Source organism: Urocitellus parryii, chromosome 7 (assembly GCF_045843805.1).
Source record: "Urocitellus parryii isolate mUroPar1 chromosome 7, mUroPar1.hap1, whole genome shotgun sequence".
Taxonomy (NCBI): Eukaryota; Metazoa; Chordata; class Mammalia; order Rodentia; family Sciuridae; genus Urocitellus; species Urocitellus parryii.
Genome location: NC_135537.1, coordinates 133362034 through 133382210, shown reverse-complemented (window position 1 = coordinate 133382210; position 20177 = coordinate 133362034). Strand labels below are relative to the sequence as shown.

At 49.2% G+C, this 20177-nt stretch overlaps 1 protein-coding gene across 2 annotated transcripts in view; it reads right to left on the bottom strand.

The window, feature by feature from the left end:
* Positions 1 to 8300: 8300 nt before the first annotated feature.
* Positions 8301 to 20177, bottom strand: part of Wscd1 (WSC domain containing 1) — a 44627-nt gene continuing 32750 nt past the window's right edge. For both annotated transcript variants that reach the window (XM_026393946.2, XM_026393945.2), the window contains exons 6-9: positions 16040 to 16199; positions 15011 to 15175; positions 11773 to 11973; positions 8301 to 9300 (exon numbers count right to left, since the gene is read on the bottom strand). In XM_026393946.2, the coding sequence (XP_026249731.2) occupies positions 8948 to 9300; positions 11773 to 11973; positions 15011 to 15175; positions 16040 to 16199 (879 nt within the window). In that variant the 3' untranslated portion in view covers positions 8301 to 8947. The remainder of the gene's footprint in view (positions 9301 to 11772; positions 11974 to 15010; positions 15176 to 16039; positions 16200 to 20177) is intronic.

Below are 20177 nucleotides of genomic sequence, written 5' to 3'. Positions count from 1 at the left end.
AGGTAGGTTTCTTGCAGTGTCTCTGTGTTCTCACCCTTGCTCCATCCCATAGAAAGCAAGGCTCTTTCTGCACCAAACCTGGGAGTGGGGTCTGTGTTTCACTTTTGAGCCTAATACAGAAGGATGGTTTATGTTAAAACAAATAAACAAACAACAAATTTCACGATAGACTTAATAATTAGCTTTACGTAAGGAGCTACAGAGCCAGGGGAGGTAGAGAATCTGTTTTTCCCATCCTTAACCCAGGGCAGATCAGAACAGTGCCCATCTACAGTAGAGACTCTGATATAAGCCAAGGTTTGGATTGCAACACTAAACTATTGTTCTGAACATCCCCAAACAGGGATTTTGACAGATATCCTGCCAATTTGTATCCTGTTCTTCTCCAAGGGTTGGGAGCAGATGGTTGACTAAGAACTGGAGTGGTGGCTCAGAACAACTCTCCAGGAGAATTTGGTGGCTGCCATATTTCTTCACCGTTTGTACCTGCAGCACCAAATAGTTATAGCTGAACTCAGTCCCTGAGCTAGTCGATAAACAACAGCTGATGGAAAAACACAACCAAGTGTCTTCAGCCACATTTCCTAAATAGAAAAAGCATGGTATTTATGTCCCAGGATAATATAATTTTCTTGGAAAACTTTAAAAGCCAGGTGATTTGGAATTCTCCAACTCTCCTATTTTGCTGACCTTTCTTATGCCTCCTGTACACCAGCCCCGACCTTAATAACTATTTACCCAGGTAAATATACAACACCTTACTGTCTCTGCCAACACTGACTTAAAATTCTAATGAAGGAAATGTATAAATATAGTTTTTCAAGCAGATAAAAAATATTGGGAAATTGTTCATTAAATTTTTTAAATGATCAAGGATGAAAAGAACAACAAAAATATTTTCAGGGCTTTTTCTTTTGCTCAGGACACTATTCATTCAGGAGATGGGAAAACATAATCAATACTGGGAAACCAATCTTTGTGACATGAAATTCTGTCTGCTCTGATATCATTGTTGAGGGCCTATTTGGAGAAGGTACAATAATCATTTCTTTTCATGGAATTATGTGGATGAGATCAGTGATATTTTAGAATGACCAAGCCAGATGAGGATTCGGACAATTCTTATTTTAATTTTTTTTCTTTTTTTTTTTTTTTTAGTGAAGAAATTGAGATCAGGGAGGGACACTTGCCTAAGGTCACCTAGTAAGTTACACTTCCAGAAGAGAATCCAGTTCTTCTTGCTCTAATCCGGCATTCAGAGCATTGAAGATCTGATTTTTATGCACAAAGACCTTGTGATAGGTTAATCACCAAGGATGTGTTTTTCATGATGGTAGGTAAGGCAAGTACTCCCTTGTACCCTGAATCAAATCTATACAATGACATAATCATGCTTGGAAATGAGGAGGTAGGGGGCACTAGAGTGAACCCCAAACTGAGCAAAATTAGGAGAAAGCCAGAACTAAGGACACAGGTGGGAATTCTGCCTCAGAAATATCGCTGCCTTCTGCAGAGAGTTGACAGAATTTGGGAGCATGGAGTGGCCCAGGATAATTAACTTGGTTATTAATTAAGGCACCCTACTTAAGACAGCTGGGATGATTGACACCTGTATAATTTTCCTCACCTTTCATCAATATACAGTCATATTTTTTTTTAATTTAAAGCATTCAAAACATAGAAGAGACGGCAACAAAGGGAAAAATTTACACTCAAGGAAACTGAGCTAACAGAGCAAGCAGCACAGAACATTAACAGAAGAATATTCAGGAACCTCGGAGAGATAAGGAAGGGTATTTACTTATGAAACAAGTTCTGATTGTTACAAAAAATCTACTAGCAGTCTCAGGAATAAAAAAAAAATCTCATTATAGAAATAAAAATATGGGTTGGAGACTGGAATGTACACAGCAAAGAGCAAATTATGATACTTGACTATCAAAGTGAAAAATTCTCTAAGAACCCAGAACAAAGGGATTGAGAGATGGAAAGTATGAGAAAAGAGCTGCTATGTGGAAACTGGAGGTTGTTTTAAGTTGTTCAATATGTGCTCATTTGTTATGCAGCAAGAGAAAACGAGTGCAGGTGATTCTGGTGAGGTACCATTCCAACCTTTGGCAATGCCACGGCACAATTGGTTGGCTGAACGCTGGAGAAGTATCTGAACTTTGTTCTACTTCTCTGCTCTCCTTGATCTCCTCCAACACACCAAATATGTGCTCTGCCTTCCAAGAGTGGGAGTGGATTACTATGCCATATTCCACAGTTGACTGTGGGAAGGTTAGATATCCAAGTGACTTAATTCCAAAGGCCAGGTGACTGGGCTCTGGTCCCTTGTAATACTTTGACTGGCTGGCATCTGATTCAAAGGGCATTTGTCTGTTGGCAACTGGAGCTCACACCAGACTGCCAGTGCACCTGGAAACATACACTTGCTCTTGGACTCAGCTCCATCAGAGATGTTTGCCTCCTAATATCTTGGAATGATAGGACTTTAGGCCACCTGTGATGTTTGTGACTCAGGATGAAAACTCTGGAAAAGTACAATTATTTGGATAAGTTTCCCCTCAAGTCCAGCCCACAGCACTGTTGGGAGGTGGTGGAAACTATAAGAGGTGGGGTCTTCTGGTCATTGTGGGCCTGACTTCAGAGGGGGCTATTAGCACCCAAGTCCTTCTCCTTCTCTTTTGTTCCTGGCTATGAGATGAAGGGGCTTGTTCTGCCACACACCTCTGCCATGGTGTGCCACCTCATCATAGTCCCCGGAGCAACAGGTCCAACCTACCATAGACTGAAACTTCCAAAACCATGAGTCAAAATAAACCTTTCCTTTTTAAAGGTCATCTCGTGTGTTTTGTCTCAGTAACAGAAAGCGGACTAACTGCAAGCTATGGTCTGTCTCTTTGACTTCACTTCTGATCAGGATTCCAAGTACTGAGGATGCTTGATAAATGACCTTTAAAAGTGAACTCGGGGGCTGAGGATGTGGCTCAAGCGGTAGCGCGCTCGCCTGGCATGCGCGGAGCACTGGGTTCGGTCCTCAGCATGACATAAAAATAAAATAAAGATGTTGTGTCCACCGAAAACTAAAAATTAAATATTAAAAAATTCTCTCTCTCTCTTTCTCTCTTAAAAAAAAAGTGAATTCAAGGGCCCACCAAAAAGTATTTAGGCAAAGAATTAGCAGTGAAATTAATGGGGTCATTTCCAAATGAGCTGAACATTCACATTGGTCTCATTTCCAGCAACTTTGTGAAGAGTTACAGGGATGCATAGTGACAGGGACAATCAGGTGGTCTAATAGAGCCAATATTCCAGTCCTAGCTCCATCGCTCATTCTTATAGCATCACCTTGTACAAGACCCTCTCCATGCTGAGTCTCGTTTTTATAACCTGTAAAATAAAGTGCTAAACTTTGGCCAACTCAATCTCAAAAACTAAATTTTTTCTTCTCTCCCAGTGGGAATAATAATGTCTACCTCACCGAGACACGTGTGGAATGATCATACCATGGAACTCTGTGACCCATAGGGACACTATTGACTGTTCACTGATCATCAGGGGCCACACCTTTAAGGTATGGATTTGTCACCATGATACCTGAATATGGGGGGAAAAATAGATGTCTCAGATACTGAAGATACCCTGGAAAGTTAATTCATTCAGTTTGTGGTTTTGCTGAAATTCTTTTCACTTTTGATTAATATCAAGTTTCTTGATACTAGAGAAGCAATCTTGTTTACAATTTAAGGTGGATCTGCTCATATTTCCCATGGCAGAGGCCTGAGTTTTTCTACAATGTTCCTGAACCCTTGAAGTTCTCTAGAGGAGCCATGGTTGGCTATCTTCAGCCACAAATGCTGTAACTGGCAAATACACTTACTCAGATGTCCTGGGATCCTCATCGATCTCTCTCTATTGTACAGACCTCCACCTGGCATACAACATGACAGTCAATCCAATGAGACCTTGAAGATAGGGACCCCACATCACTAACTCTCTTTGTTCCTCCAATTTCTGGCACCCAGTGGGGTTAGAGAGGGAAAGACAGGACGGGACTCCTTGGTGGCACCACGTCAGCTCTCCTCCGGTGACAATTCGACTCTGCCCCAAGCTTGCATGTTCCATTCAAAACAAAACTCAAAGTTGTGTGGTTCACTATAACTGCCCTCCTCAGAAGGCAGTGTGTTGCTGATCTGCTGCCATCAGTCTCTGCTATCCCCTACAACTCTTCACCCCCAATCCAAGAAGCATATCAAACTCCTTCCAACCCCACCATGTATCCTCCATGAAAGGGCTATACTGGAATAACCATGAAAGCTTGGCATCCCAGTCCTCTCCTCTGTCAAGCAAAGATAATGATCGAATAATAACCTCACCCATGGGTGGATAAAGATCGAATGAGACAAGTGATGATCGGGGCTGAGCACCCAGAGGAATTATTTCCTGAGGGTATCTGGGGTGACATCCACATACTGACTTAAAAGTCTGACATGTCTGGGCTGACTGAGCACGGCTTTTTATTGAGCATTTCACACCCAGCTCCATTCCTGTGAAAGGAACCTCCCAGTCCTACCGGCTCATGGCCGTCTGAGTTTCAGGTGTTACCTACATTAGCTACAGAGACAGAAAGTCAGTGCCTCAGGGCTTTTCAATCCCAGCTCTTTGTACATTGCTCTGGGTTGTGAACAACAGAAGCCCAACTCAACCCCACTCAAACAATAAAGAGACTTTATTGGATCATGTATCAAAGAAGTCCAGAGGTAGGGCCACTCTCAGGCAAGGTTTGACCCTGGACGTGAACAGGGTCACCAAGGACTGGTTTATTTCTGCTTCTTGGACTCTCCCTCCTGGACTGCCAGCTTCAGGCTGAGAGTGATTCCTCACCATGGCACCATTTCAACCCATGCTTCCTTCTTCCCATCCAGCAGGTTGCTACCCAACATTCCCAGAAACATCTTAGAATTCCCTCTGGTGGCACAGACTTAGCTCACCTGGCCACATCTGGACCTGTTCTTCAGCCAGGGAGATGGAATGTGCTGTTGGCTTACCCTAAGTCAAGTGTTCCTCCCCCAAAGAGACAGCTCTACCAGATCACATGGGGCCCCAGCATGAATGAGGAAATGGGGAATGGATACTGGGGATGCAACCAATATCTATCCTATCCCTTGGTTTGTGGGTGAGAGACTGAAATGGAACAGAGATGGTCTTGTTCAAGATGGCAGCAGAGCTGAGAGCCACAGCCCAGTCTGGCCATCACAGACTCTCTCCTATTCCCATCCCACTTTTCTCTTGTTCAGGCCAGTGCCAGGTCCACGATTGAGGACCAGTGTGAGGTCAGACCAACTGATTTCTCCCTAACCCTCATGAACGTCTTTGGAATCACTGACTTTCCAATGCCTTCACTAAGTTTCCAGGTCAGAAGAAAACAAACCTGGGCCCCCAAGGATTCTTGCCATCATAAGGGTCATCTTCAACACTTTCCTTCTCCCCCTGTGAGGCCTCCTCAGAACCAAGTAGCTCTTGCTACTTTTAAGAGGAAAAACTGCATTCTGATGTGCAAACATTATCGCATATTCATGCACTCAAAATCTAATTTTAGCTGCAAGAAGCTTCATTATAAGATGCTCACATAATTAAGCAGCTTTCTTCCCAGGATTTGGGAGTCTGTCTATTCTTCTCCCTCATTTACACATCACTGGGATTATCAGAATGTGTTTTAGTTTTTTAAAATTATATATTTTGGTTTTTCCAAATTGATCCACAACAGGAGATAAAATCCATGAAAATTACATGTTTTAACACAGGTTTGTGTCACTCCATAGCTTTGCTGTTGAAGATAGAATCTGAAGACAGTGTTTTTCTCTTCTGTTCTAATTGGACCCTGATGCATTTGCCACACTTCTGCCCAATAAACAGGTCAGCTTTTACCCTTGGCTGGTTGGGACCGTGTCTTCTTTATTGAGCTGTAGATCAGACTTAACTTGGAGTCAAATGAACTTTCCCAAAAGGATGAGCAAATCCCCCATCCTGTTAATGAGTTATACTTAGGATGAAGGCTACTGAGGACCAGCAGCTGCCGCAGGGTCTTTGTGCTTCCTTGTTCATCCAACATCCAGAAGCATCATCTATCAAGTGTCAGGTGCTTTGCTATTTGGAGTGATTCAGTGTGAATGGGATGGACCCAGCCATCATTGCTCTACTCACCTGCACTACTAGCTATGTGCACCATCTACCACAGGCCATGCGAGCTAGTGGCATGCCACCTGAAAGCAGATGATGCTTTGGGGCATATGGCAACAGTGAATGTACTAACTCAGGAGAAACCTCTGGGGCCTTTGCTCATCCCAGACTCCTGTGATGGAAGGAGAAACACAGAGGGTCATGCCCTGGCTACAGGCCCAGTTAAGTATTCTCACTCCATCTTTGCCCTTCCCAGCCTCCATGGATTCAGCCTTCTGGATGACTTGGGAGATGAAGGCCTGAGTCAGGGAGCCTACCTTGGGAGGAGGCCTGCATTCCTATTCCTCAGCAGTCTGATGCTATGCCTATTCCTTTTTGTGAGACTCCAGGTTGGCTCTGGGATGCACACGGGCCCAGGCAGCACGGAAAGTCCCGTGGGCCTCAACTCCTCCTGCAACCCAAGGGAAACAACCTCAGGAGGAACCCTCACAGAACCGATGGGCAGAGCCATCCTGAGCCAATAATGAATGACCTGGCTATTCCAAATATTCAGATAAACTGAGTGATGCTGAGAGAGGACCAAGAACAGCCTGGCATCAGGAAAGACCTGGAGACTACCAGGATGCCTCAAGCCCCCCTGATGGCCGGAAGGACAGCTCCCCTGGGTCCTGTACCCTGGCTTGTTCTTACTTGGAGACAGCGGGGCCAGGGAACAAAGACTTGGAGTGCTCCACTGCCCAGTGCTCCCAAACTCCTCATCCTGAACCTCCTCCTGATGCAGCTTGGCTCTGGCTAAGGGAGGTCTCCCCGATGGCTTTCCCAGGATAGGCCCAGCCCACCCAGGCTCCTCTCCCTGCCAAGGCCAGAGTGCAATCCCATCTCCACACTCCTGCAGGCACATGGACCACCCAGTGTCTTGCACCCAGTCACCAACCTCTCCTAAGCCCAAGACATGTGGCACAGGGTGAGCCATGCAGGTCATTAGCATCAGCAGCACTCTAGTCTCAGGCTGGCAGGGTACAACACTGAGTGGCTGTGAGGACAGAGTGCCCCACCTCCATCCTCACCACCCCTCTGCTCCCCACTGCAGATGTGGAAAGACACTCCCACCCCACGCTCAACCATCTGCCTATTTTGCATGCAGGCCAGGGCCGCACAGCCCCTGAGCCTTTGTAGCTGCTGCTCTCTGCCTAGTGGGCCCTTCCCCTGTCCTTTGTTGGGATAATTCCTACAGATTCCTCAAGACACTTCAAAGCAGCTATGAGGCACTCCCCAAAGACCCTGGGCACAAGGGCGGAGTCCTCTCTGAGTCACACAGCACACGTGCTCCTCTGTGACAGTGCTCTGTTCTCTTGTGGCAGGGCCTCCTCTGCCCCAATAGATAGTGAGATGGGCGGTTCAGGAGGCAAGAGGGGCCTTTGGCCTCCGCCTTCTCAAGTGGACAGCACACAGCAGGCGTCAGTGTGTCTGACTTCCTTTCCCTTTGGAGGAAACGGATGAACAAGTGGGAACAATGTCAGCCTCCCAGAAACAGACAGAGGGTGTGGTGAAGATGCTGTCACAATGCAACAGTGACAGGAAGTGTCAGGGGGGAGTGAGTGACAGGGAGGGCTCTGCCACCAGGGCTCAGGCAGAAGCTGTGCCACAGCCTCTCCTGCAAAGGTCACATAGCACACCATCCTTATGATCCCCAGAGAGAGCAGGAGTTTGTCAATACATGTGGGTAATCCGTTCCAGGGGTCCCCAAGATACACCCCTGAAGTCCCCATGCCTGCCCCCAGCCCCCTCTTGTTGGCACATGAACCCGCTGATCTCAGGCTCCCTTAGAGGCCCAGCCCTGCCCTGCCCTGCCCCCTGGCACTCACAACCTGTTTCCTGGGGCAGGATGAATCCCCAGCTTCCCCAGAGGCCGTGGAAGACGGGCAAGAGGGCCCCACTCCAAGACTCCAAGGCACACTGATTTGGGTGAACTGAAAGCGGGTGGCAGCTCAGGAGCTGTTGCAGCTGCCTGAGGTCAGTATGTGTGCCCTGGCCAGGGGAAGGGGTGGGATCTACCCTACTCACAGTGCCGCCAGCCCACCCACAGAGCAGAGAGAGGCAGGGCTACAGTTGGCGGTGCCTGGTAGTCACAGCACACACGTTTATGAGATGTCAGACATGTGGTCAGGTCTCCACGGCCCGACAGCAATGATCTGTAGGTCCACCTCCATCCCCATGGTCCATGCTGCTCAGAGCACTAATACCTGGCCCTCCTGGCGTTCCACAGTCCAGGGCCTGGCAGGCAAGTCAGTGCTGGGGCTGCACACAGGAAGCCTAGGCTTCTTAGAGGCCAGGATGCATGTATGTGCACATGGGTGTGTGAGACAGACAAACAGACGACCTCTGGTGGCACACACCCTGGCCCATCACGTCTGTGTACACATCTCTGGCTGCGTCTGCCAGGCTGGGGGTGTCTGGCGCACCCTGCACGGGTGGTTCAGTCACATCCAAACAGGCACTGTGAGCGTCATGTCTGTGTGTGTGAGAACAAAAGTGTCTGGCTTGCAGTGTGCCTGTTTTTGTTTGTCTGTCTTGTGAGGTGTGTCTGGACAGATGCCGTGTCCAGGTCTCCCTGCAAGGAGGGCAGCACCCGAGTGGGCCTCCCTGCTGGCTGCACAAGCAGCCATGTGTCCCAGGGGTCCTCCAGCCTGGGCCTCAGAGCAGTGGTGAGCCCCAAGGTGTGACAGTCTATTCTCAGCAGCAGACCAGCTGGGGCCCAGGCCTATCATCTGGGCACGTACTCCCTGGGCAGCCCCGCCCAGTTGTGATCACGCAGGGCCTGGTCTACTGTCCGGATGTAGCCATTGATCAAGTCCTTCATCTCGGGGGTGAAGGGCTCTGGGTCCTGAGGGTGTCGGCCACGCCTCCGGAAGCTGCCCTCCTTGTTGTTCTCCACGCAGAGCAGCCGCTCCTCACTGACGGACACGTTGAGGAAGGCCACCATCTCCCGCAGCGTGGGCACCAGGCTGCGCCGTAGCTCCTCGTAATGCACCACCAGCAGCCGCTTCCCATACTTGAGCCAGTCCAGGACGTGCGAGGACCACCACGAGGCGTAGCTGTTCACAAAGTCTGGCCACTCTAGGATGGGCACAGAAGGGACACAGTCAGGAGCTGCCCTGCCAGGGGTCGCTGACCCCACTCAAGAGAGAGAACTGGCCAGGATTTTCCACGGCCCACTGCCCAGGGCCCACCTTCCTGGGTCCCCGTGGGAGCAAGATCCTTTGGTGATCTTGCATGAATAAAGGGTTAATATCAAGCTGGGCTCTGAGGAAGGAGTCCCAGGTCTGCCTGAGGGATAGTGACCTTGGGTCTGCCTTCGCCCAGCAGCGTTTCCTTGGAAACATACCAAGTGAAGACAAATGGGGCCTGCTGTGTGCCAAGAACTGGTTATCTCTTCTATTGTACTATGAGCTCTTTGACTTCAGGGACTGTATCTGGGCAGGGAGGGATGTGGGTGGACCCTCAGGTCTCAGGTCATCATGACACAGCAACATTCCTTTTATGTATACATCAAAATACCTTCTACTGTCGTGTATAACTAAAAAAAAAAAAAAAGACTGATGGGGAACCCAAGCAGGGCATCTCTGTTCAGATGAACCACAAACACCTTGGCCTGTCTTTGGCTATTCTGCACATCCAACCTCAAGGAGAAAGAGGTAACCAGGTTTTTTTCTATTGCCCACTACCTAGGGCCAACTTGCCTGGATCCCCCATGAAGAAAGACTGGGGGGCTGGGGTTGCGGCTCAGCGATAGAGCACTTGCCTAGCAAGATTGAGGCACTAGGTTCGATCCTCAGCACCACATAAAAATAAATACATAAAATAAAGGTATTGTGTTCATCTACAACTAAAAAAAAAAAATTAAAAAAAAAGAATGACTCCTTTTTTGTGACTGAGCAGCATTGGGAAGCTGCTGGGCCTCCGGGTGAGTTGCAGCTCTGTGTCCTGTGCGGGGTCCTCCTGTGAAACTAGGTTAATGTGGTACCTGATGGATGCGTATGGTGTCTTGTGAATTTGTTTGCCAAAATTTGAACCCGTGCCGGGAAAGTAGCATATACAATGACACCCACAGAAGGAAGTGGCCTCAAACTTCTTCAGATGATTTATTCTATGAGATGCCCTTTTCCAGAAAATTAAGAAATTAATTTTTGGGGGGAGGGGCGCTAGGATACAAATTTCATCACCACGAAAATAATTTCCATAATTGGGTTACTGATACACCTCGAATTCTGGAGCTTGCTTTCTCTCATTTTTTCCCTATGACCCTATGATATAGGGTCTAACCTAGTTTCTAAGATGGGAAAACAGTTCTGAAGAGAAGGTATGTCGCTTGCCTAGGGTCAAACGGTTTGCAAGAGGCAGAGGAGGGATCCAGGCTCAGCCTGTGTAGGATCGACAGTTTCATTTCTGACGACATTTACATCATTTTACCATCAGACCGGCATCTCTACTCTTCAATGTCAGAGGCTGGACATTTTCAGGGCTCATCTGGAAAGTCCCTCAAGGCAGGGAAGAGATCCTAATCCCTTCAGCCTGGGCCCCAGGGCCTGGAATAGTACAATTTCAATAACTCTGAGTTGGCAGACTGACTCCATGAAAAACAAGTCATTCTGAATCTGGGTGCCAGGGACAGAAAGTTTGGAGTTTCCCCAAAATCATATGTTGATGCCTTCATCCCTCATATGATGGTATTTGAAGATGGGCTTTGGGAGGTGATTTGGGTGAGATGAGGTCATGAGGATGGAGTCCCTGCAATGAGCCTCCAGAGAGCTTTCCTCTCTGCACTGTGAGGACACAGGGAGGCAGTGGCCCTCTGCAAGCCAGGAAGAGTGGCCTCACCAGGCACTGAATGGGCAGGCACTCTGGCTTTGGACTTCCGGTCTCCAGAACTGTTGTTTCGGCTATCCAGTCTGTAGTACTGTCGTGGCAGCCCCAGCTGACGAAGATTCAGGGCTTGTGACCGGTCTCTGCCACCCACCACCCAGGCCCGCTGGTCAAGTCACTTAGCCACATTTTCAGGGCTCATCTGGAAAGTCAGATGGGTGGCTATTCCCCTCTAGGACACTGTGAAGAGTCATGGGGGACAGTATAGGAGGCGAGTGGCATGCTGGGCACTGACCACAGAATGGGCATGCACTTTATCTCACTGATCACTGAATCCCCATGAGCTGCGGGTCTTGGCCTCATTTTATAATGGAGGACCCTGGTCCTGAAAACGCAGAGGAGGGCACAGATCAGGCCCAGGTGGATCCAAAGCCAATGTTCTTCTTCCAGCTCTGTATGAGTCTTCAGAATATGAGTAGGGTTAGAAAGGGGGCTGCAGATAACCCCACTACCAGCTCAGAGTGGGTAGAGATTCTTGGATGTCCAGTTGGCATCCATATAAAAACACTGGGATGTATGTACTGAGCAGGCTCAGAGGGGACAGAGAGGTGGCCAGCTCAAGCCAGGCACAGCAGCAACAAGCCCTCAGGACTGTAGGTACTGATCCTGAATCCCTATGGGCATCCTGTCCATACCTTTGAGACCCCCACCTGAGCAACCACTTACCTTTGCTCTTCCAGTTGCGGTCAGGTGCATAGCCTAGGTGCCCGGCACATTTCCTGTTGAATTCGGCCACCAGGGACCTGTAGGGATTTCGGATGAGCAGGATGGCTGAGTCGAACATCTCAATCTCCCTCTTTCCACTCTCGTGGGTCTTCACGCAGATGGTGCGCCGGCTCCGCCAGTGGTCCTTCTCACCCTTGAACCCTGCCCAGGAGAAGCGCGAGAGCACAGGTAGAGAGAGGCACCTTTGCTCCCCCAGGGGGCGCCGTACGTACACGGCGGCAAAGGTCTGATGCAGGGAAAGGTCTTTCTGAGGGAAAGTCAGCATCAGGGGCAAGAGAGGACCATGGGTGGCACCGCAGGGGACCCGGAAAGGACCTATGGATGGGAATAGGAAAGGAATCTACAGGAGTAGCCCTATCCCAGGGAAGGAGGGAGCAGGAGGTGTTTAAGAGCCAAGAAGGATGCTAACTGCTTAAGAAATAAAGCAAGTCACCTCCTGTAGCCCCCAGGGCTCAGGAGGCAGAAGGCCTAACCACGTACCCTTATGGACTCTCAGATGCACACATACATATGGGGCTTTTCCTGGAGATAACTTCACATGAGCATTGTAAATAGCCTTTGGAGTTAATCAGAGCTGCAGGCAGAGCTGGATGAAGAGATTTAGGCTCAGAGTGGGTATATGATGAACCCAAGATCACACAGCACATGAAACCAGTGCCCTGGCTCTCACCACGTGCCTTTGTATATCTCTGTGAGGCCCTCAGCTTCCATCCACCTCCCCAGAGTCGGGGCAGGAATGCCATCAGGCTTAACTGCTTTGAGCAACTGTCGTCCCACCCTCTGACATTATGCCAGAGCCTGTAACAAGGTCCAGCCTTAGATGTCAGGAGATTCTTCAGCTTAGGACTCAAAGCAGGTCTGGTCAAGGTCTCGTCCACAGTGTTTGAGCCTGGCCCAGAAGAACCCAAGGCTCAATTTCTACAAATGGAGACTTACTCCCATTGACCAACCTCTCTGGGGCCACCTGGGTGCTCAGAGACTGAATGAAAACTGGCTGAGAAAACAAGACTCTACCAGTCCACCCACAGAGGGTCACATGATTGCCTGAGGGCTGTGGTATGCCCACTGGGTTGGCCTTTTCCTCTATGATATAGGGATAGGACAGCCCCTGTCTTTTAGCTTACACTTTAGTAGGTGAAATGGCCTAAGCACAGAGCATAAGGACTTATGGGGATAATAAAGAGTAGGGGAGAAGGGGAGATCAAAGAGCAGGATGTCATAGAAGGATTCCTAGAAAGATCTCACCTGAACTTATCTTGGGCTCTTAGAAACTAAATGAGTCCTTCCATCTGCACCTTCTTCATAAATGGCTGGGAAGCCCTTAAGTCTATAGTAAGCAGCAGAGGTTTCTCTGATGCTGGGGAAATGTAAATCTCCTGAATTTGGAAGTCTGGGTTTATCCATGAAAACCAACGCACGTTTCAAACTCTGCCTAGACACTCGACTGAATCAGTCAGGGTTACTCCAGGGGAATTGGGCTGGCTACTAACTAACCACACAGAGACAGAAAATACCTTTTTGGGGGGTTCAGTGATGGTTCCTCGACCTCAGCTTCCATAAAGGAGGCAGGAGAGGCAGGCAAAGAGAGAGAGAGAGCATGCCTGAAACCCTCTTTATTGGGGGAAAGACACTCGAGAAAGTTCCACCCAAATAAGGCAAGGAATTGGGTTTCAGGGGGTGACTTGATGATGTCTTGCAGTCATCAGATTGACTGACATCTTGGAAAGCCACACCCATCTCAGCTGCTGGGTGGGACCATAGGTAGAGAGAGCAAAAAGGACACACATGTGTCGCACAGCCCAGTCAGAACAGCAACATCAGTCCAGTCCCCTCAAATGCACATAGATCACACACAAGGCCCATGTGGCTCGCCACAAAACTCATCACTGCCTTGGGTCAAACAGCAAGAGCCTTTGCTTTGATTCGTTTTCTCAAAGTAGCTGGGAAATGCCACAAAAGGAAGCATCAAAACACCAGCTAAATAAGCTTGAGTTTCTGACAATCCTGAGACCCTGGGTTCCTTCCTTGGTGCTTTAGCCCATTCCATCAGCAGCTATTCTGCCTTATAGCTCAGACCACATTCACTTGCCACAACAGGTGGGCATTCGGGCATTTTGGTGCTGTCTTGTGAATTTTGAAGGTGTGCGTGTCATCACTCAGTGCTCTGAGGTCAGCGGCCACATCCAGTCCTAAAAGGCTCAAAAATCCACTGGGTATCTCTAAAGTATGTTCGACTCAATATCACACCCACCCTCGTCACTCGCTATTCCAGTCTTTGGGTCAGACAGTCATAGGGAGACCAAAACCTACGGTGCTTCCGTAAGGGGAGGCCTTCTAGAGGAACACTCAGGTCACAGCAGCCTGAGCAGAGGTGACAGGCCAGAGTGGGAAGGACCACAAACTTATCTGACCACTCCCTCCCCCATCTGCAGGTGGTCCTAGCACTCCTGGGGCTGGATGACAGGAGCAATTGTGGCTTTTCCCCAACCAGAGAGATTGTTATGATTCCAGAACCTTCTGCTAAGCTCAGGATGTTTCTGTTTCTCTAGGAGGTTACTGACAGTTATCATCTTTTTCCTAAACCAAACTCTGGTTAAGAAACCCAGCAAAAATGCCATAACACTTGACAACAGATAAAGACATTTTGCCAAATTTAGATGCCACTTGACTTGTCTGAGGCTCTTCATTCTTAAACAGCACACAGTCTTGAACCATTTAAGTTAATTTACTTGGCATAATGAGGCCTCTTATTTCTACAAGGAAAAGATTAGAAATCATAAAACTCTTCGAGATTTTTGGACCTATTTAAAGAGAATTGCATTTTGATGAGCTACCCCTTGCCTAAAAAAAAAAGGGAAATTCAAAAAATGTTTATAGAGAGGGAATCCAAACTGCGAGTCTGACCCTTTGAATCTGTCTCATGAAGTTCCACCCTAAGTGGTCCCTCGACTGGCGGCATGAGCCTTCCCTGGAAGCTGGTTAGAAATGCACATTCCCAGGCCTCCACCCAGACAAACGGAATCAAACTCTGGGGTGTGGCCCAGGAATCTGTATTCTAGAAAGGCAGTCAGGCGATCCCCATGCATGCTCAAGGTTGACAGGTACGGCTCTCATGCCCCAGGAGGGGACAGTCTAACCTCTGGGAGCTCCTTTGCCCCTCCCTGCAGCTTCGACTTGCCTTTGTTGTAGAGGGTCCCGTCAAAGTAGTAGCTCCCTGTATAGAAGCCGGTGGCGTGCTCGATCAGGTGCCTGGCCCACGTGTTGCCGGCTCCCGGGAAGCTCGACAAAGCCACAAACACCTTGGATTTGTTGGGCAGGAACCTCCTGTCCGTGCACCGAGTATCTGAAAGTCCAGAAGTCATCACAGGGTTACTCCCCTCCCTTCCAGTTTCCCCAGGATGAGATCTGATGATCCAAGATTTCCATTTAACAGATGGGAAAACCAGGGCCCAGTGAGGTAAAGGCATTTGCCACCTGAACCTTGGGTGCGCAGGTCTGCAGCTGGCCAAAGAAAGCCACATGACAAGGCTGCTCTATCGACTTTCACCCCACTTCATGTCTACGGCCACAGCCAAACTCTGGCTTGTAGCATTTCCCAGATGACTCCAGATTCTAATAGCAGAGCCGGGCTGAGCCATGTCACAGACCACAGGGAACCAGGGCTGGCCTCATTGAAGGCGAGCAATTCTTTGGAGCTCATCTTCCTTTTCTAGCATGTGACATGGCCAGGAGAAAGTCCCCAGACCCTCAGGCCCTCAGGGCTGTGCTAGTCTGAGCTGATGCTCCAGAAGTTGGGAATCTTCCTCTCCACCTGCTTGTCCCCTCTCAGTTCTTAAAGTCAGCTAGAGCAGATGTGATGCTCACACCAAGGACGATACCAGGGTCTAGAGGCCTTAGAGATGGAGCTCTCTTCTCCCCAAGCCCCCCAACCCCACCACCTGCCATTGATGTCCCTCTGGGCCTGCCCTTCTTCCCCACTCTTCTCATCCTCCTGTTACCCCATCATCCCCAGAGAGACTCAGATAAAGGACCAGGGGTTCCTGAAACTGAGCCCTGGCGTCCATCTCTCACTGGCTCAGATGCTGGAGACTCAACACACACACCTTCCCCACCCAGTTCTGGGGGGATCGTCAGCATCTCCAATCCTGGGAACTCTCCCCATCTCAGACCCAAAGCCACCACTCCCAGTGATGGCTGCGGATCTCACCTTGCACTGGCGTCTGGTAGACCTCGCAGTAACTCGCCAGCCTCTGCGCCTCGGGGACCTGGCCACACAGCGAGCTGTCCACAGCATCCCGCAGATTGAACTGTGGGGTGGGGTAAGCACAGTAGCATTCCCAGCCCCGGAGGACAGCCAAGGGGAACTCCTGCCGGGGAAGGAGAAGAGGAGGAACTGGGGTGAACATGAGGGCCCCGCCTTCCCGCTGCTCAGGCTCCAGGTGGGACAGATGTGGGGACCGTCTGATGCCTTGGTCAACAGGGGTGACTGTCCTCCTTCCATGAGCAGGTGCTGTGCTCAAATCCAGGGAGACAAACTCAACAAGACATGGCTTCTGCCCTCTAGGAGCTCTGAGTCAGCACAGTGTAAGTGTGCAGAGGGGTGGGTGAAGGGCAGGAAGCAGGAAGCAGGGCCCGGAAGTGAGCTTTGAGAGGTCCAGGTGTTTGCCAGGGGTGTGGGCAGGGGAAGGGCAATGCAGAGAGGGGGCTTCACATGAGCTCAGGGGTCACAGTCACACCTTGGTCCGTCATTTCCCGGAAAGAGACTGAAGCCAACCCTTGGGCTTGATGTCCCACTGCAGAGTGGGGACATATTTCCACACAGTCATTGTTTTCAAAGATGGAACAGGTGGGGAAACACAGTCCTTGTTCCTTGTCCAAGGTGGCCCATGTGACGGGGGTTTCCTGAAAAAGGAGGGACCCTTCTGGGTTAGGAGAGAAGAAATGCCACCCTGTGGGGACCCAGCCAGCTCCTGGCAGTCTCTCAGGGGGTTCTGGTTCCAATTTGGTGGGGCTGCACCATCCAGTGGAGTGGGCTGGTTCCTGAAGACTGGAAAGCTACTTACACACTTGCTGGGCAACTTGGGTAAGAAACTGAATCTCTCTGAATCTCACCATTGAGAAAAGGTAATAAAATCCATCTTGTAGGTATATGGTGATGGCTAGACGAGACAGGTACAAACTGCCCAGCACTGGGCCTGGTCCACAGGAGCTGCTTCACCGAGGAATAAACCATCCTTAGCCTCACCCCTTTGGGCACCTGCCACAGCTCACTCAAAAATGCATCTACCCACCTTTTCCACCTATTTTTTTTGAGCACCTACTATGCACCAGGCACTGGGTAGGGACATTTAGCCCCGTTTCATCTCCACTCCTTCCTGTGTCTTTCCACCAGAGATGCTGGGTCCCCTGGAGCGTGGAGGGATGAGGGAGCCGTCCGTGAGCGTGTGCAAGGGAGGAAGGCAGTGGGTGGAGGGAACTGCTCACTGCCGAGGGAATCGCTGCACAAACCTTTTTATTTATTTTTTTGCCCACAGCGAGAAATCTCATAAATAAATAAATAAAAGAAAATCGATAGCATTTACTATGCACGGCTTGCTAAAGCTGAGGATCTCAGCACCCCCATAAGACAATGCAGACAGGGAGGGCCAGGCAGAGCCCCCGGGGAAGTGGGAGGAAATGCTGCTGAGTGCTTCTTGAACCCCAGGTTGAATCCTCTCCCAGGCCCGGCAGCCCCTGGGAAAGGTCCCCCAAGTCCCTGTCCCTCACCCTTCCTTAAACCAAGGAGGCCTCTGCGCTCGCAGGGAGAGTACAAGAGGCTGAGGAGCCCCACGTCTCCACAGCTAGACTCCATGGCCACTTCCTTCCCAACGGAAAGCGCCATCTGGGACCTGACCCTCAACCAGAACCCCGCTGGCTTTGCTGCGAGCAAGTGTCCACTGTGATGTGAATTCATGAAAAGAGATCTCAAGAAGTGTGACCTCTGACCCCTCTCACAGAGACCTCGTTGAGAGCTGGGAATGGAGCTCAGTGGTGGAGGCCTGCCTGGCATGCACGGGCCCTGGGGTTCATTGCTAGTACCCCAAACAAAAACCAGTCGAAAAAACCCCAAAACAACAACAACACAACAAGCCCTTGTCCCACCTTGTCCCACATGGACACCTCATGCCCAGGGAGAAACCAGCGGCCCGGCTCCCAGGGTGCAACTTGAGAGCTCACACAGGGGCCTGGCTGTGCCCCCCCACCCTCCACTTCCATTCATATTAACTATAATGAGTGGAACTATGTCCCCCAAATTCAAGCCCTGAAGCTCTAACCCCAGTACCTCAAAATATGACCTTATTGAAAAGATGAGCTTCATGGAGATAATTAAGATGAAGCCTTTAGGAGGGGCCCTAATGCAATATGACGGGTGTCCCTGTGCAGAGAAGAGGTTAAGACAGACAGCATACAGACCTAGGGACAACTATCTGAGGACCCACTGGGAATCGACCACCTGCAGGCCAAGGAGAGAGGTCTCAGGAGAAACCTTCTGACACCTCCAGATCTCTGAAGGTAAATGTGTGTCATTTAAGCCACCCAACCTGTGTCACAGCAGCCTGTGCACACTCAAGACAATGGCCTTCTTGCTGTTCCTGACCACTCTGTTCCGGCTCCTACCTCAGGACATTTGCATTTGCTGGTCTATCCTCTTGGGATGTTCTCCAGATACCCTTGTGGCTCTCTCCCCCTCACCGTCTTCAAGTCACTGTCTCAGCGCCACCCCTTTACAAGTTGCAGTGCCCCTCCCATCTTCCTCAACATACCCTGCTCCCGTGCTCTGCTTTCTAATTTTGTTAAATAACCCCCCTGGTGTAGCGCTTAATCAGTTTTGGTGAATACACACCAGGATCGGCAGCATGTCCATCACACCAGAGGGTCCTCTGTCCCTTTGCCCTCATCCCTCTCTCATCCAAAGCAACCACTCCTCTGATTTCTATCACCACTGACCTGTTCTAAAACATCATACAAATAGAATCACCCAGTTCCTATTTTTGTGTGTCTGGCTTCTTTCATTTGGAAAAATATTTGTCAAATTCATCCCTGTTTTTTTTTTATGTGTCTATATGTGGGTCCTTTTCATTGGCACATAGTATTCTATGTGTAGACAGGACAGTGTGTTGATTCATCCACTTGTTGATGGACATCTGGGCTGTTTCCAGCTTCTAGCTATTGTGAATAAAGCTGCATTAAATATCCTCGTACAAGGCTTTTAGTGGATAGATGTTTTCATTTCTCATGGGTAAACACCTACGAAGCTTGCCTCATTTTTCTTTCCTGAGCTTATCAACACAACATACTATGTACTTTACATATTTATCTGGTTGACTGCCTGCCTCTACCCAGGAGGATGCAAGCAGGGAAAGGTTTCTTGTGAGCTTTGTATGCTTTGCTATATCTTCAGCACCTAAAGTAGTGTCTCTCCTGTGGCAGATACTCAATAAATGTTTGATGTATGAATGCATGAATGAATGGATGGATGAGTGGATAGATAGATGGATGGATGGATGGATGGATGGATGAATGGATGGATGGATGGATGGATGAATGGATGGATGGATGGATGGATGGATGAATGGATGGATGAATAGATGGATGGATGGATAGATGGATGGATGGATGGATGAATAGATGGATGAATGGATGGATGAATGGATGGATGAATGAATGGATGAATAGATGGATGGATGGATAGATGGATGATGGATAGATGGATGGATGGATGAATGGATAGATGAATAAATTTTTTTATTGAATAGATGAATAGATTGATAGATGAATAGATGGATGGATTGATAGATGAATAGATGGATGGATGGATGGATGGATAGATAGATGGATGAATGAATAGATGAATGGACAGATGGATGGATGGATGATGAATGGATGGATGGATCGATAGACACATGGATGAATGGCTAGATGAATGGATGAATGGATGGATGGATGGATGGATGGATGAATGACCAAACTCCTTTCCAGATCCCAAGCCCCTCAAACACCATTCCAACCACCTCGAACACTATCTTTCTGCTGGTTGTTGGGCCAGTAGCCTCACTGGGTGTGAAGGAGGAGACAAAAATCCTGCTACTACCAAGCAAAGCCTCCCCAAGCTCAGGAACCTCGGGGTTGGGGGCTGTGCTGTCTTGGGATTTCCGTTCAGAGGCAGGCGTGGGAAATCTGCTGGGCGCACGCGGGCTCCGTCTCCCTCCCCAGCAGCACCAGCACTGCCAACGCTGATGCCTCACAATCTTATATCCCAGGGCTGCAGAATGAGCTGCCCCCACCAGTGACCCGAGAACCTTTTT